The sequence below is a fragment of the Sinohyriopsis cumingii genome, chromosome 19, assembly GCF_028554795.1.
Source record: "Sinohyriopsis cumingii isolate HCF-2022 chromosome 19, ASM2855479v2, whole genome shotgun sequence".
Taxonomy (NCBI): domain Eukaryota; kingdom Metazoa; phylum Mollusca; class Bivalvia; order Unionida; family Unionidae; genus Sinohyriopsis; species Sinohyriopsis cumingii.
Genome location: NC_142979.1, coordinates 71,039,591 through 71,057,380, shown reverse-complemented (window position 1 = coordinate 71,057,380; position 17,790 = coordinate 71,039,591). Strand labels below are relative to the sequence as shown.

The following is a 17,790-nucleotide window of genomic DNA, read 5'->3' as shown; positions in this document are numbered from 1 at the left end:
AAACAGACTGATATCATTGGGAGATTGTACCACTTACAATACGTACATTAGGTACAAGTAGTTTACTAGCAAGTAACGTATACAAATCTTGTCTGACAAAGATATGTGTCCATTAAACTAGTTGCATGTAACATTAATTTGGTTTCCTTTATATGCACATAAAAATGCCGAAAATTAAATAATTGTATAAAAATTGCAGGTAATGGTTGTCACTGTTTTACGCACTTCATTTAAATGACATCACCATTTTATGAAATATACTGCTCGCAAAACATGCACACGAATATATAAACTGTCTGAAACCAATGGAAAGCATTACATCTTTTTTTGTGTTAATTACGGTACAGACCAGATCTGCCACAATTGGCAGGAATAGAGTTGCTGTTGCGGAATTGCTGGCAATATTGGTGGCCGCGGCGACTACTGAAGCTAACACAAGAGATATAACCCAAGGAGACAGCGTCCCTAGAACTTCAAGCTTGGTACTGATCCAATCGGATAACCCAGATTGCTGTAACAGGAAAAAATATGGTACCAATCTGCTGTTTTATGTAATGTATTAAAGAATATTTTTATCCATTCTGTGGTACGTTCATCAAAATCTCGATCAAAATACGCATCACAATTGAACGGAGTCAAAGGCGTTAAGATAAAACAATTACATGGTCTTTGCTTGAAAGAAGAATTAAACAGGTCTCGAGAAGGACTGTACAGTTCTAAGCATCCTGAATTTAATGAGTGAAAGTTTGAAAGTCTGTCAGTACATATTCCCATACTTACAATATGGCATATAAGTGACTGTCATAAGCGTCGAAACATTTTGCTCTGTCATTGTGTTATAAATACTCGATAAAACTGCTTAATGATTTTGTTTTTTTACTAGGAAGTAACATTCGTTATCAAGATGACTGATACTGAAAACTCACAAAATATTTTACTTGTGAAACCTTATTTCCGGGAGTTTGAGTATTTATAATGCATCTGTGATATAATCAGAATCATACTACTAATACTGCCATTTATTTTGATCCAGAAATAGTTCTCTATGCAGACATGCAAACGTATAACAATACCAAGACCGACTGACTGTCAGATGTCCGTCAGGAAGTGAGTCATAAAGCCAGAGAGAGAGAGAGAGAGAGAGAGAGAGGTGTAACGATTTATACGTACACTACATCCGTCTGCCAAAGCGAATCCGCCACCCATCAAAAGCACAACACCCCATGCTATCTCATCGTTTACAACTTTCCAGGTTAATAGTGGGGTGAAACCATCTTGAGTGAATGGATCATTGCCCTTTTTAGGTACTGTAAAAGTAATTTTTCCTGTTCTTAAACGACACAGATGACAAAAACAGTTGGTCAGTAAGAGTGGGGGAACGTAAGTCCTACGATCCTAATGTTACCGTAACTTAGACCTTTCAATTAGATCTCCAAATTGTTGGAAATTAAAACCAAATTATTTTTAAATTATAATTATAAATGACCTAAGTCTGTGACGATGCACGATTCCTTTAAACAGAACTAGTGTCAAATTATTGAGAAATATTTAATTAATTTAACTTACAAGTTCAGGCTCTTTATCTTTTTCTTTATGTACAAGAAAAACGACTTAATGAAAAACAACTCAGTGCTGGGTACACGTTTTCTTTTGCCATACACATATGTTTACAAACACTATACCTGCGATTCGTAATTGTACAAGTCTGATTTAAAACCACCCCCACCCCCAAAAAAACAAACAAATAAAAATGCACAAAAAAGAATAAACAACAAAACAAACAAACTTCAAAATGTGTACATTTTCCAATATGAGTGAGATGTACCGGTAAGTATAGCCTCTTTATCATTTTTCGTCAGACAGCTGCGGCACCAGCGTGGAGGATAGGCCGGAAGTATAAACATCATGACGGATATCAAAATGGCAGGAGTGGAATCCTTCACAAAACTGTCATGATGATGAAACAACGTAATTGAATTTCGAAAGGAACACGATGATAAATATCACCAAAGAAGGAGTGGAAACCGTCAATATTATTTTTAATCGGCTGTCATCTTCCCAAGTTTGATTTGCTTACGTTGTAGAAAATAAAGCTATTACTAATATCACTGATATACTGACTTATACTGTAATTCCGTCATTCTCTGCATTTTAGTTCTATATTAATCATTTCGAACATATTTAATTTAGGCCAATATACAAATTTGAAAGTTAAACTTGCGGTCCAATTTAAAACTGGTTTCGTTTAGGTAAATTCACAATACATCCATCATATTGTAATTATCAAGGACAATGCACATTTTTTAATCAAGTCATGAATGAAAATTTGTGTTACGTCTGAATGTTGCGGAGAACGCTCTATTTACCTTATCAGTATGCCTCCAAGAAAGTAATAAAAGACAGACCACCGACCAATATTTACTAATGCTACCACAAATACTGCTACTACTGAAGAAGGAGAATGAAAAGAACAATAAGTTTGTGAAGGAAGAAGAATAATAAGAAAACAATTTATTTAATATTGTTTACCCTTTTGGAAAGAGAACTCCCCATCCATGTATGAACTGAGGGTCTCTGGCGATCCAAAGAACAGTAAGTAGAACAAAACACACCGCAACGACACCCTCAGCAAACCTTAATGGGATAATAATAATAATAATAATAATGAAACTCCTCATAGAGACATTCATTAATTAAAACTTAATACGCTTTGGCCAACATCATTATTGGAACGCAATTAAGAATATGAGCTTATAAATGACAGTGATTCTAAGTAATATGTTTTTGAAATTTACGTTAAAAGAAACATAGATGCAGAAAATAGCATAGATGTTTAAAAATAAATACATTTTGGACAAAATTGGAAAAGTCCCCACACGCATGTGTCTTTATTGTAACTAATCCCTAGAGATTATTTTGTTATCTCTTCTGGAAGTGTTCCAAAACAGCCATTTCCTACTAGTTTTATTGGGCTGAGGAAGAGGAGGTGTAATCGTGTGCATAATTTTAAACTTTCAGAAAAAGAGAATTTATTGTGATATAATAGACCAAACCAAAAGAGATAAAATCATCTTTTGTTTCAACTTAAATCGTATGTCTGTAAATGAAGATTTAACAATGAAACTCCAAAAGTGACTAATTTTTAAAAGAAAAGAAATGGACTTTTACTAAACGTCAGAAAATTATTATGTCTATATCAGTTGTCCATGGAAAAAGTTGGATTACAAATGGTAACGACACAAATATCTTTAAGAATAGTACGCACCATGTTTATAATTCACAACTACAATTAAGAATAAGCTCTGATATGTCCATAAGGAAATTAGGCATGTGTGCATTGATGATGTACGGCTTATAATGAAATTAGGCGTGTGTGCCTTGATGGATGTACGGCTTATAATGAAATTAGGCATGTGTGCATTGATGATGTACGGCTTCTTTTTTTTTTTTACATAGAAATAAAACAAACGTGCATGTGTATAGACATCTATTAACAGATGAATTTGAAAGGTGTTGTTAATATGATAAATTTTCTCCTAATTTATCCATTTTAAAAATACGGTAAAGATTTGAAGAGATTGGAATCAAAAGAAATAATCATTGTCTTTAATTATTTAATATAAGTGGTGACAAATAAATACTTTATGCTCTGTAAATGGAGCAATTAAGTACATCTAACTTGAAGAGGTAAACTGTGTTCTCTGGAGTTATTGTTTTGCTGAATATCTCAACTATCATCAGGTTATTAAATCCACACACTAACCCAGACACAGCTGGCATAAATGTATTCATAGAACAATTTACATCCGTAACGTGAAGAATAGTAGTCATCCAGGCGGCCTGTATAAAACATGTGCCAGATTTTTCTTTTCATTTCTTAGTTGATTATCAATCGCTCCTAACGTTGACGACAACTCTATTATTGCTCTCGTTCGGATATTTTTCATACTGAAGTAAATTAATATTTTTGTCATAGTAAGCTATAAAACTTAAATCAGAGTGTTTATGTTGAGAGGTGGGACCCCCTCCCATCACCGACCTAATTTTGCCTCTTTAGACTCTATTGTAACAAGACTTTGTTGATCAGAATTTTGCATAGATTTCTAATGGAAGCTGACCTGGAGGTCATTGCAGTATTTTACCTCTCTCCTTCAGCCAGATGATGACAGCGATAAACTAAACAAAATTCACAGGTCTCCATGTTTGGAATAAACCTATAAGCAACTTTTGATAAAATCATGAACATGTAAAAAATGTTACTGACGTAAGCTAGCTATGAAGACGCAGCCACCGAGACAGTAACGGAGCTACTGAGACACGTTTCGGAATGCTTCATTTGTGACATTTCGTCAAGTACTATTTGACCCGACGTGTCGTTTCTAATTCCGAATATAAATCAGTTTATTTGATACTGAATAACCCGCACGAGTCAGGTCTTGCAGCGACAACTTTGTTTTAGTCAAACCAGAATGCTACTATACTCACCGAAGACTCTTTATCGGTATGTCGTAGAACAACTTGTTCACATTTTAAATCAAGTTTAGTAAATACAAATATTCAGTGCTTCCATTATTTTCTGCATTTATGTGAATATTTGAATGTTAACTTGCATTTTATTCATTGCATTTATGTCGTAAAATCTGCCGTAAATTGATCGTCGAGTTAAAACTACGCTTCTGCCTTTAAAGGCCGATTGCGTTTGTAAAACAGAACTTTCATGTTCAGAAATTTTACGCCCATCTTCAACCAGATATTATTAAATAAATAAAAATATAAATAAATAATAAAAGACACCAAACAACTTACGTCATGCTACCTAAATTGGTATACTCTTTTCTCAAATGTTTCTTTACCGCGTCATAGGAACGGTTGTCTTTTATACAGCATAAACATCTAAAATAAAATTAAAAATAATTCGCATATATTGTTTTAGTTAATCCTATTCTTTGTTATAGCACAAAAGCGAAGTGAGATTGCAGGATCAGGCCTTGAATGAAGTACATTGCTTTAGTGACACTGTTGCATACTTATGTATACTTTTATATATTGTATATCGTATTGCCCCATCATAATTTTCACTCTTTAAACCAACCAAAACAGTACACTCAGAACAACAAATCATTGATGCAAAAATGTAAATATTTCAACTACAGACCAGCCGAAACTTGTCCAGTTACAAATAATCTGATATAATACCGTAAATTCTATATACCCTCTACCTATAACGTACAACCCTCTCTGTGCAGTAATTAAATTCTGAAAGTGTACGGTAACCTGTAACCTGTAAATGATCCATGCGCTGTAAAAAAATGCTCTGCCAGTAAATCGGTCATGAACTTTGCTATCACACGCGTGCACCATACACGAACGGACAGGATCATAAATTCCTTATGTGTTACGAATATCATAGGGACAACATATATACGGAAGCCGTTGTAATATGTTCACTTATTCTGATTGTCTCTGCTTCTAAACCGTAATAATTGGAAACAGACTTAAAAACTGTTCATTAATCGACTGTAATCCGCATTTCCATTAATTCGAATGAAAGTGGTGCAAAATAAAGTTTCTGGAAAATGTATGTGTATGTACATATGTATGTATTGTATGTATCTAAATATGTGTGTGTGTGATTTGGATTTTTAACGTACACATTATCCTGAGACCAGGCTGACCAGTACACACAAACCTCTTAATGCTGGGCGCCAAACGAGGCAGCTGCTAGTACCATTTTTATGTCTTCAGTATCACTAGGCCGGGGTTCGAACCTGCGACCTCCCGCACCCGAGGCAGACGCTCTAATCACTAGGCCACCGGAGCGGTATGTATGTATGTATGTATGTATGTCGAGAAAAGCAACGTACCGTTTCCTGAGATACCAAATCTGCAGCCAAACCCACGTCATCATGAACACGATGAATGAGGTAGGTATTCCGAAGATCATCCAGTTGGCAAATGTTAAACCAGGGTCTAAATTGTAACGCCTGTAAAATCTAATTCGAAACATTTTTCTTAGCGAATATATATATATATATATATATATATATATATATATATATATATATATATATATATATATATATATATATATATATATATATATATATAACTTCTTAAAAATTAAATAGTTCCTCAAATATCCGATAAAAATATCAATTTATTTTTATTTAAGAATATATATTATAATCCATACCACTTTCACTCTTTTTGCCAGATATTTTCAGTAAAAGACAGAACGGGATCACATATACACGGATATTATTAATTTTGGACAGAAGTAAACGTATACTTTGGGCTGCAAGTATAACTTACTACGCACCTATAATATTGGTAATTGCCAGTGATAGTCATAATACTTTAAGTCAACGACAAAAACAGTTCAGGACCGATATGATGATAATTTGTATAATGAGTCGTTAGTGCCTTCACTAAACAAAACATGTCCGGCCCACATTACACGACCATTCATCGTTGCTCACTATCAAGCATTTGACTTAAATGATGTAGGTCTTTCATTAAAAGTTCACCATATTAGGTTTATTATTTTTTCTACGCGTCGTTTTGCGTCAGTATGAGTGAAATTTAAATTTGTTTTAATTTTTTTTTAGCGCAAATAATAACGTCATAAATTTTAATGGCAATGTGATGTTTTCTTTACATTGACAATTTTGTTTCTGTCAAATTTTAGTTAATTTCCCTTGCAACTCTGATTATTTGGGAAACATCGAAAACGGTTGCATTTATATGTAATTGCTAGCGTTTTGGGAACTTACTTGTCCATGTGTCCTTTTAAAATGATATTAGGAGGGGTTCCGGTCAAGGTAGCTATACCACCAGCATTAGCTGCATAAGCCGTACTCAGCGCAAAGATCTTTGCTAACTCTTGAAAGTCCCTTTCCTCTTCAGCTCTGTTTCTCGGTTTGTACCCAGTAGTTTCGTAATGCTTCTGTACTTTGTTCCTAGAGATAATGAACAAACACGCTAATATAACAAGATTGTTATATACTTTTAACTTCGAAATGAGAGTGACTCTAGCGCCAGGAGTTTGAGGGTACTAATGAGAGTGACTTTAATAGCAGAAGCTGGACTTTGCTAATGAGAGATACTTTAATGCCAGGTGTTGGTGGTTGCTAATGAGAGTTACTTTAAGGCCAAGTGTTTGTTGTTGCTAATGAGAGTTACTTTAAGGCCAATTGTTTGTTGTTGCTAATGAGAGTTACTTTAAGGCCAATTGTTTGTTGTTACTAATGAGAGTTACTTTAAGGCCAAGTGTTTGTTGTTGCTAATGAGAGTTACTTTAAGGCCAAGTGTTTGTTGTTGCTAATGAGAGTTACTTTAAGGCCAATTGTTTGTTGTTGCTAATGAGAGTTATTTAAGGCCAAGTGTTTGTGGCTGCTAATGAGAATTACTTTAAGGCCAAGTGTTTGTGGCTGCTAATGAAAGTTACTTTAAGGCCAAGTTTATGTGGTTGCTAATGAGAGTTATTTTAAGGCCAAGTGTTTGTGGTTGCTAATGAGAGTTACTTTAAGGACAAGTGTTTGTTGTTGCTAATGAGAGTTACTTTAAGGCCAAGTGTTTGTGGCTGCTAATGAGAATTACTTCAAGGCCAAGTGTTTGTGGTTGCTAATGAAAGTTACTTTAAGGCCAAGTTTATGTGGTTGCTAATGAGAGTTACTTTAAGGCCAAGTGTTTGTGGTTGCTAATGAGAGTTACTTTAAGGACAAGTGTATGTTGTTGCTAATGAGAGTTACATTAAGGCCAAGTGTTTGTGGCTGCTAATGAGAATTACTTCAAGGCCAAGTGTTTGTGGCTGCTAATGAAAGTTACTTTAAGGCCAAGTTTATGTGGTTGCTAATGAGAGTTACTTTAAGGCCAAGTGTTTGTGGCTGCTAATGAGAGTTACTTTAAGGCCAATTGTTTGTTGTTGCTAATGAGAGTTACTTTAAGGCCAAGTGTTTGTGGTTGCTAATGAGAGTTACTTTAAGGCCAAGTGTTTGTGGTTGCTGATGAATGCCTTGAGATAGAGGTTGATAATGTGAGTAATTTTAAAACAACGTGTTGGAAGTTGTTAGTGTTATGTATATTTAATTTGCATTGTGTTTTAGTTAGTTTGTTTTTACATTTCATTATATGCTATTAATAATGTAACATTGTATGTTGGACATGACTTTGTCCAAAATCAACTTCATCTCTACACGACCTGAGTCACTGATGTTTGTTTCGTAAATAACGTGTTTATCTAAATCTGAGTTCAGAACTTTGAAAAATCCCCATAATTTCGAGGTCTAACTGTTATTTGCTAAACTTCATATTATAATTTGAGTGATGCACTTTTAATTACAACTAGGATTTTATTTGCAAGTACGTGCAACCTTCCAGAAGTAAACTCTCTATTAGGTAATTATATATATATATATATATATATATATATATATATATATATATATATATATATATATATATATATATATATATATATATATATATAATGCTAATTGTGACATGAGGTGAAGTAAAGGAATGTATTTATTCAAATTATTTAATTCAAATAATCCTTCTCTGAAAATAAAAAGTGGTATCAGATAACATTCTTGGAAAAAGATACTTGAATTTATACTGAAATTGCAAAAAAGGATATATTCTTGGATTGTAGTATTGTGCTGCAGCAAGAGAGTGGTGGTACATCACCACACATGGGCCACCACAGGCACATGAACACTTCCATCGTTGGATTTAATTTGGATTTCCAGTGAGGTTTATTCAGGATTTGATATGCTGTACTTGATTCTGTAATTCTAGTAATTCTATGATTATTTTGGATTTAATTCTCAGTACCATAGTTGTTGCGTTTTGTTTTACATGTGCACTTTGCTTGCGAAATAAAGTATTTTATTGAGCTTTTCACTCTTTTTTTATACTTATTTTAAGATCACAGTGTTGTAATATTAATGACAGTGACTTTAATACCAGGGGCTGGAAGGTTTAAATGAAGCTGAAGTTGTTAATGAGAATGACTTTAACACCAGGAGGTGGACGTTACTTATGAGAATGACTTTAACACCAGGAGCTGGACGTTACTTATGAGAATGACTTTAACACCAGGAGCTGGACGTTACTTATGAGAACGACTTTAACACCAGGAGCTGGACGTTACTTATGAGAATGACTTTAACACCAGGAGCTGGACGTTACTTATGAGAATGATTTTAACACCAGAAGCAGGACGTTACTTATGAGAATGACTTTAACACCAGGAGCTGGACGTTACTTATGAGAATGACTTTAACACCAGGAGCTGGACGTTACTTATGAGAATGACTTTAACACCAGGAGCTGGACGTTACTTATGAGAATGACTTAAACACCAGGAGCTTGACGTTACTTATGAGAATGACTTTAACACCAGGAGCTGAACGTTACTTATGAGAATGACTTTAACACCAGGAGCTGAACGTTACTTACGAGAATGACTTTAACACCAGGAGCTCAACGTCACTTATGAGAATGACTTTAACACCAGGAGCTTGACGTTACTTATGAGAATGACTTTAACACCAGGAACTGGACGTTACTTATGAGAATGACTTAAACACCAGGAGCTTAACGTTACTTATGAGAATGATTTTATTGTCAGGTGCATAAGATGCTTCAAGTAACTGAATTTAAGGGTATTCATTTTCGTGGATGTCGTGCTGATTACAAATCACACAATTTACAGATTCAACAAACACTGATCAGACACTGAGGTTATCAAAACTATTCTACTATCAGAGACATGAAAATCTTTCACGTTCTTCAAATTCACAACACTTAATACCCACGAAAGAACTATTGTTGGAGTAGTATCCTTATAAAAATGTATCGTGCAAGATATGTCTACTGTGTTCACACGGGGGGTGGGTGGGGGGGTGGCATGTTAAACGCAGAGCAAGATTCTTAAATAGAGGACAGCTTGATATAATATGATATGGTAAGATGTAAGTTTTTCTGTCATGCTATTATTGGGAATGATTAAGTGCCAACATTCATTATAGATGTAACTTTTTCTGTCATGCTATTGTTGGGAATGATTAAGTGCCGATATTCATTATAGATGTAACTTTTTCTGTCATGCTATTGTTGGGAATGATTAAGTGCCGATATTCATTATAGATGTAACTTTTTATGTCATGCTATTGTTGGGAATGATTAAGTGCCAACATTCATTATAGGCCCAATTTACCAAGTGCACAGCAAATCTTAATATAAACATTCACCTTTGCGAAGTAAAATAATCGCCTCATATGAATAACCAGGTTTATTTCAACAGTAATCTAATGGAAGGGAACTTAAAAGGTCACGGCTATATAATGGTTTATTTCTAAAGAATTTTCATAAAAAGGACCTACAAAAAGTGATTGCATGAGGTAGACGATTGCTTAATAGAAGAGACGTCTTAGGCAGACTTGAGTTTAAGTTCATTTATACCTTTAAATTCCCTTACCTGAGTGGTTTTTCTTCCATCACTATTCCATTGACTTCTATTGTGATTTCCACATCGTAGTCATCTTCGACACGATCATCGACTTCCTCTGTGTCTAATCAGATGGATAACAGTTTATTATCCAAATTCTTCATTTGCTGAATTTCCTATTTAAACTCTTGAATAACGCAAATATGCAAGGTGTAAAAAATGCGTGAAAAAACAAAGCAATATCAAATTCAAGATAGAATCAACAAGTCGGATTATATATATATATATATATATATATATATATATATATATATATATATATATATATATATATACATACATACATACATACATACATACATACTTGCATTGCCCATTGATAGTGGCATTCAGGTCGACAGATCCGCTCAATGTTTGATGTATATTTTGCAGTAAGATTTAAACGGAAAAACGAGACAAGTAGTTCGGGAATGGAAAAGCTCGAGGGCTGCGATTGGTACTTTTTTAACGAGAAAATGTCATATGAGAGCAAGATAGTACCAATACAACTATCTTTTCGAAAGAAGCCATTTGTATAAGCATGCACATTCTTTTGTCGATTTAACAAATCCGCCATTACATGATGTCATTACATAGATAGAGTGTTAATAAGGTATGTAGCAATAGCCGTCTCCCAGATACACAAGTAGGTACATGAAAATTGGCATGGACTAGCAGTACGTGTATATGCCAATGCATGGATCAGAAATAGTGCATTGATACAAATGAATATCGAAAATGTCAGAGTATAACAACTACATTAATGAAGAGAAAGGGGTAGAATTGGGTAATGGGCTTAGATATGTTTGGTTTTTTTTGCGGGTAATATTGAAACTTGAAGGCTGCTAAATAAAAATAAATAATACCATGTAATTTAATGCAAATGTAATGCAATGTGAGACACTAAAACCAATCACAGGAATATTGTTACATGTCTATGCTATTAAAATAAGTAACATAAAAGAGAGAGAAAAAAGCTTGATTTTTTTTAATTGAGCAATTAATGTATTTCCCTAGAATACGAAGTGAATATGAAAGAAAATAAAAAGAACTTACGGTATCGCGAATTATATCCCCAAAAATTGTAAAATTACAGACAAATCGTCCAAATAATTGAAAGTTCTGAACAAATTTTAGCAGAAATCCAAATTAAGTCCTACGCTGAAGTGTTAATGTGTCATTGATGACATGGATAATGCTGATGTGCCAACAGTCTTTTGTTGAAACACAGTAATATATTTCCAGGATGGAATTCACTATAATTCCCAGTGAATATATGTGTCCAGGAATATTATTTTGTCATAAGCGCTCTTTATTTCCAGAGAAAATTCACTTAAAGAAATAAATTTCAGCCCAAATGAATATTGAACACAACAGTAATACAGATTGATTCTGCTAGAGCTTAAGCACAAATGAATAATCATTCCTGTGACAAGATTGTATAGTCCTCTACTTGACCTCAGATCACAATTAACATTTTTCTTATAAAAAATTACCTAATGGAACATAACCTTCTAGAAAGATCTTAATGTTTGCAATATAAAATGTTAGTTATTATTAGAAAGTCTGTTAGTAAAATTACTATATATAACCTGGACCATGTCAGGTTCACCAGGTAAATTGACTTTGGACAAGGTTAAGTCCAACATACTTACATTACAATCGCATTTAATGAAATTTAAAAAGAAACTAACAACAAAACCCAACAAACAATGCAAATTAAATATACACAATTCTACGTGGCTCACGCGCGGTAGTAGTACAACAAACAATGCAAATTAAATATACACAACACGTCTCTTCATAAAGAAAAAAAGAACAATTTATGAAATAAAGCTTTATTTTAACTATTAGTGAAATGTACATGTGATACAAAATTACATAAGATGAAATGGCACGAATGACACAACATATATATGATACAGTACAATATTTCTATACACGTACGTGGCTAACACACTTATTCAAAAAAGCATATAATAATATTACGATGAACTAAAACAGCCACGGATAGATACAGAATCACGAATGCAGTACGACAAAAACATGGAGCAGTCGATGCAGAGCAATTACTATATACTAACGAAAAAAGAGCGCTATATAAAATAACCTTATCAATTATATAACCTGTATTATGAAACCATAAAGACTAGATTTAAGATTTATTTTAACTGGCATAGAAATCCACTTATAAATGAAAATCTACCGGATCGCGTCCTATGCCTGCCTCGTAGGAAGCCAACGCAGTATTCCGCTACGCAGGGGTGTGGTGCCCAAACGGAGCCGTCGTGGCTCCCCCGACCCAGCCCTGCCTGCCCTGTACATAGAGTTGAGGCCCTCCAAATTTAAATTAATAAATTATCAAACTAACATGCAACTTCGCAGTAACCAACATATAAATATACAGGTACATACACGCGGGACAGGAGTTAGGAGTGAATGATAGTGTGATGCCAATTCTACGTGGCTCACGCGAGGTGGTAGTACAGATCACGCCTGATCTCCCCAAAGGGAAGGCCAGCATACAAGACCGTAAAGAAAACACAAACAGGGGATTACACAAAAACGATATTGACAACTGGGAGGAAGCAAACTCATACACAGAGCACACACTCCGACAACAAAACCAATCCTACTCTGATATATTTGTTGTGTTTTTTTATTACTCTTTCAAACGTATCATACAACACAAATAACTTAGATAAGGAATAAAAGGTGTGGGGAAGAAGAGATAACCCTTTAGGTTGGAGACATATAATGGGAGACTACTATCTGTCCGCACCATAAGTGAAACCCCGGCCTGCCTTGCAGGATTAATTTTTACTTTCTTAGGGTTTATTAATTAAATAAGTAAAGATAACTCCTCGAACGATTTGACCCTTTGCAAAGCCAGTCCCTACAAACAAGAAGGGATCATATACTAAACAATTGAGTACCACAGAATTAGCATAAATAGGACACATACAAATACCTGCAAGGATCACTGAATAAAGGAAAATGCTCTGAAACCGGCCGGAGAAGCACGAGCCTAATGAAACATGTTAGGGTTAGGGCAGCCGATAGAACCCTAATTCCAAATTAAATAAAACTGTTTCTCAAATTTAGTTTTGATATCTTTTCAAGAAGACACACAACAGCAGACTATGATGGGAATAACATATACACATACATACATTTATATCCTTTCGGAAGGGCCAAATAGACCAATATTTCTATATAAGTGAAAGTGCATCGGCTATTACATTGTCTTTTTCAAATGCCTAATGTCAATATTTGTATTCCTGCAACATCCAACTCTACTTCAATTATCTCTGATTTTTGTTTTTCACCGAGCCAATGAAAGTAAGAAGGTTGTGGTCATTAAACACAATAATCGGAGAAGGAGATGGACTAATATAGACTTCAAAACGTTGCAATGCCAATATCAAAGCCAAACGTTAGGTGCTTATTTAATTTTTTAGAACAATATCACACTGGATGATTTACACCATGCTTCCATGCTTGTCGCTTGAATCAGTACTGCACTAATTCTAACATTACATGCATCAATAGACATTTTAGATGATTGAAATTTGGGGCCGAGCAAAAAGGTGCACTCTTAAGTATGGACTTATCTTTTCGAAGGCCTCCTGACATTGAACAGACTAACGAAACTTGATTTTCTTGGTCAATAAATTTGTCAGGGATTGAGCAATTATGGAAAAATTGGAACAAAATTTCTGACAGTATTCAGCCATAGCCAAAAATCGGATCAGTTGCTTTTTACTGATAGGCTCAGGATATTTAGGTATAGCCTTGACCTTATCACCTATAGGTTCAACTTGTCCGTGCCCTACTATATGTCATAGAAATGTAACAGAAACACAGCAAAATTCTCTTTTGGATACATTTATTTTCAAATTTGCATCAGTGCGTCTGTCAAGGAATTTCCTAATTGTCTCTAGGTGATCTTTCCATGTGTCATTGTAGATGATGAGATCATCCATGTAAGCATCGCATGTATCTGGACCGATATAATCATGTCCATTAAACGTGGAAAAGTACAAGGCGAACCTTTCATCCCAAACTGGATCACTTTATTTTGATAAAGTCCGTCCGGAGTCATGAATGCCAAACTTTTGTTTGCCCTTTCCGTCAGTAGAATATGCTAGAATCATTTCAGATGGTCCAATTTGGTGACATACTATGTATTTCCAATTTTATCAATGCAATCATCGATTCTTGGCGATGGAAATGAATCTGTTTAGTCACACTGTTCACCTTCCTAAATCAGTGCACATGCACAAAGTATTGTCTGGTTTCAGAACAAGTATACTTGGTGAAATGCAACCACTTTTACTCGGTTCTATGAAATCGTTCACCAGCAAATACTAAACTTCTTTTCTCAAACATTCTTGTTTGAGAGGGCTCAACCTGCACGGATGTTGTTTAACTGATATGAAATCTAGAATTTCAACGTCATAATAGATTTTATTTGTTCGTCTATAAACATCCGGAAATAAGTGCCCATATTCAAGTAACAAGTGTTTTAGTTTATTCTTTCTTACTGCTGCGGCAGTTTTTGGTCCAGATTATTCATAATTTCTGAATTCCGAAGATTGATTACTCCAAAGCCAATACAGTCCGATTGCATTACATGTGTGGGACAGGTACAACTAAACTGACTGAATGATTAACCTGGCTATTTCTATCAACATAGGAGTACTAATATTGTAATTTAATTCAATCATTTTCTTCTTGACCATCATACCTAATCTGAAGAAACATTTGAAGAATGTGCAAGAAAGGCAGAACCCTATCACCAGACTGAAAAGTTCTCTCCATTGTAGTTCTGTCGTACCTTAATTTCATTTTTGACTTAAATTGCTGGATGCATAATTCCTGCAGAACGTGCTGGAAAATTCCAGACATTAAATTTGACCATTAATTAGACTGGTCATATGTATACAGGCCAAACGGAGAAAGAATCTTTTTGTTATCAAAGCTTTTATTTTTTTTTGTATAATATTCCTCAAAGGAATTGCCTCTGTGAATCTTGTAGACGCATACATTATAGTACTGGTTGCATGACTTGGTCTTAGGTAAGGGATCAACACAGTTTACCATTATTTTACTAAATGGGTAATCAAATGCAGGAAGAGGTTGCAGATGAGCCTTAGGTACCATCTGATTGGATTTTCCTACCATGTGACACGTAGGACAACATTTACAGTATTTCCAATCATTCCTTTTGATTTATGGCACTAAAAGTAATTCTAGGTCTCCTGATGCGTCTTATTGATCCATACATTTATTGTTCCGAGTCTACGCTCTTAAAATAAGTAACAGAAAATAGTGAAAAGCAACAAGCTTTGTAACATTCAGCAAATAATTTATTTTCCGAATTGAAAATAAAAAAGAACTTACCGTTTTGCGAATTAAATTCCAAAATAAACCTAGAATTGCAGACAAATCATCCAAATAATTGAAAGTTCTGAAAAAAACGTTAGTAGAAATCCAAATTAAGTCCACCACTTAAGTGTTGATGTGTCATTGATGACCTGTATGATGCTGATGTTCCAACAGTCTTTTGTTGAATCACAATAATATAATTCCAGGATGGAATTCATTATAAATCCCAGTGAATGTCTGTATTCAAGAATATCATTTTTGAATGAGCACTCTGTATTTCCAGAGAAACTTTACATGTAATGAACAATTTGAAGAAATAAATTCCACCCCAAAGGAGTACTGAACACAACAATAATACAAATGGATTCTGCTAGATCTTAAGTACGAATGAAAAATCTTTCCATGGACAAGATTATATAGTCCTCTACTTGACCTCAGGTCACAATTAACATTTTGCTAAAAACAAACTATCTAATGGAAAATAACTTTATAGAAAGATTGTAAAGCCTGTTGCTAAAATTATAATATATATAACCCGGACAATGTCAGGTACACCAGGTAAATTGTAGGGAAATTTAAAAAAATAAAAAAAAAGACCCACACCATAATATATATATTTACTTCTAATAATAATGAACCTGATATAAAACCCATAAACATAAATAATATCTTAGCTATGCATTAGTTGTTTACAGAATAAAATTTTAAAAAATCAATAATTCAGGTAAAGTAGGAAATCAAATTGATTTTTGACAAGATTAAGTCCAATATATAATGTCACATTACAATCGCATATAATGAAATATAAAAATCAACTAAATAAACCCTAACAAACAATGCAAATTAAATATACACAATACTTCCAATCATAAAGGAAAAGAAAGATTCATGATATTTGAATATTGATTAGTAGCCAGACGAAATCTGTAAAAATTCAATACACTGTTGGCACATCAAAAACCTCCTGATAAGTATCAAATCTTAATTTTGCAAGTATTTATGCTAACGAACCTACTTTTTATTTGTGAATTGGAGCAAAACTACCAACTTCACTTACGACAAAATTATAGTAATGATTTAAGGTGGACAAATTTCACTAAAATTAAAAATAATTTCATTAAAGATGCACAAAACTTTCAGAAATACCAAACAACGTATACAATTTTTAACAGAGAGTAGGGGTGACTGTTTTTGGATATGATAGGCTTTGGAGATGCCGGTTTAAGACTCGCAGACATTACTACAGAATATACCATGTCTTTGACATTTAAAGGCTTTGATGAAGTAGTACCAGGGTTTGGTGGAAAGATATCATGGAAAACTTTATATCCATCAATGTTTAAAAGCTCGACCAGGTAGTTACTTTTGTCATTAGTAAGTTAAACAGGGTTAATGATATGGTGGGTCGGGCAATATGAAACGAAATGTTTCACGAAGAGGTTTTTTGTATACCTATCATGTATACTGATATAAAAATGCAATCAAAAGCACAATTAACAGCAAAGGGTGCCAAGAGACATTAATGATATGAGACAGACAATTTCGAGCAGGAAAACGAAAATATAAAAACAAAGAGGTTTGGGAAGAACTTACATGAAACAGGAAATATATAATTGTACAATAACGATACAACTGACGAAAAAGAACCAAACTATTGTTTATTTTTCTGTGTTTGTTTGTTTTAGACAAGGAAAGAAAATCATCCGTGTTGTTCTATCGGAATCCTTTCATATTTGTCATATTGGAAGATATACAATTTTACTTCCGAGATAGCAACAGCCTTGAACGGGAAGACTACATAAGTCATTTTAATGCATTATTTTGACTTAATTTTTTATTTTGTTTTAGAATACAAAATATCTTTAGCTTTTTGGATGATTACTTGTGTCCTTAAATCTAAATATTGT

At 34.0% G+C, this 17,790-nt stretch overlaps 1 protein-coding gene across 4 annotated transcripts in view; it reads right to left on the bottom strand.

Annotated features, from left to right (window-relative positions):
• Window positions 1–17,790, bottom strand: part of LOC149775927 (Na(+)/citrate cotransporter-like) — a 78,477-nt gene that overhangs the window by 10,299 nt on the left and 50,388 nt on the right. For 2 of the 4 annotated variants that reach the window (XM_089943071.1, XM_089943068.1), the window contains exons 5-12: window positions 10,484–10,577; window positions 6,774–6,959; window positions 5,865–5,993; window positions 4,807–4,893; window positions 2,530–2,634; window positions 1,826–1,947; window positions 1,171–1,307; window positions 350–511 (exon numbers count right to left, since the gene is read on the bottom strand). In XM_089943071.1, coding sequence (XP_089799197.1) covers window positions 350–511; window positions 1,171–1,307; window positions 1,826–1,947; window positions 2,530–2,634; window positions 4,807–4,893; window positions 5,865–5,993; window positions 6,774–6,959; window positions 10,484–10,577 — 1,022 coding nt within the window. The remainder of the gene's footprint in view (window positions 1–349; window positions 512–1,170; window positions 1,308–1,825; window positions 1,948–2,529; window positions 2,635–4,806; window positions 4,894–5,864; window positions 5,994–6,773; window positions 6,960–10,483; window positions 10,578–17,790) is intronic. The other 2 variants (XM_089943069.1, XM_089943070.1) reach the window with 2 other exon arrangements.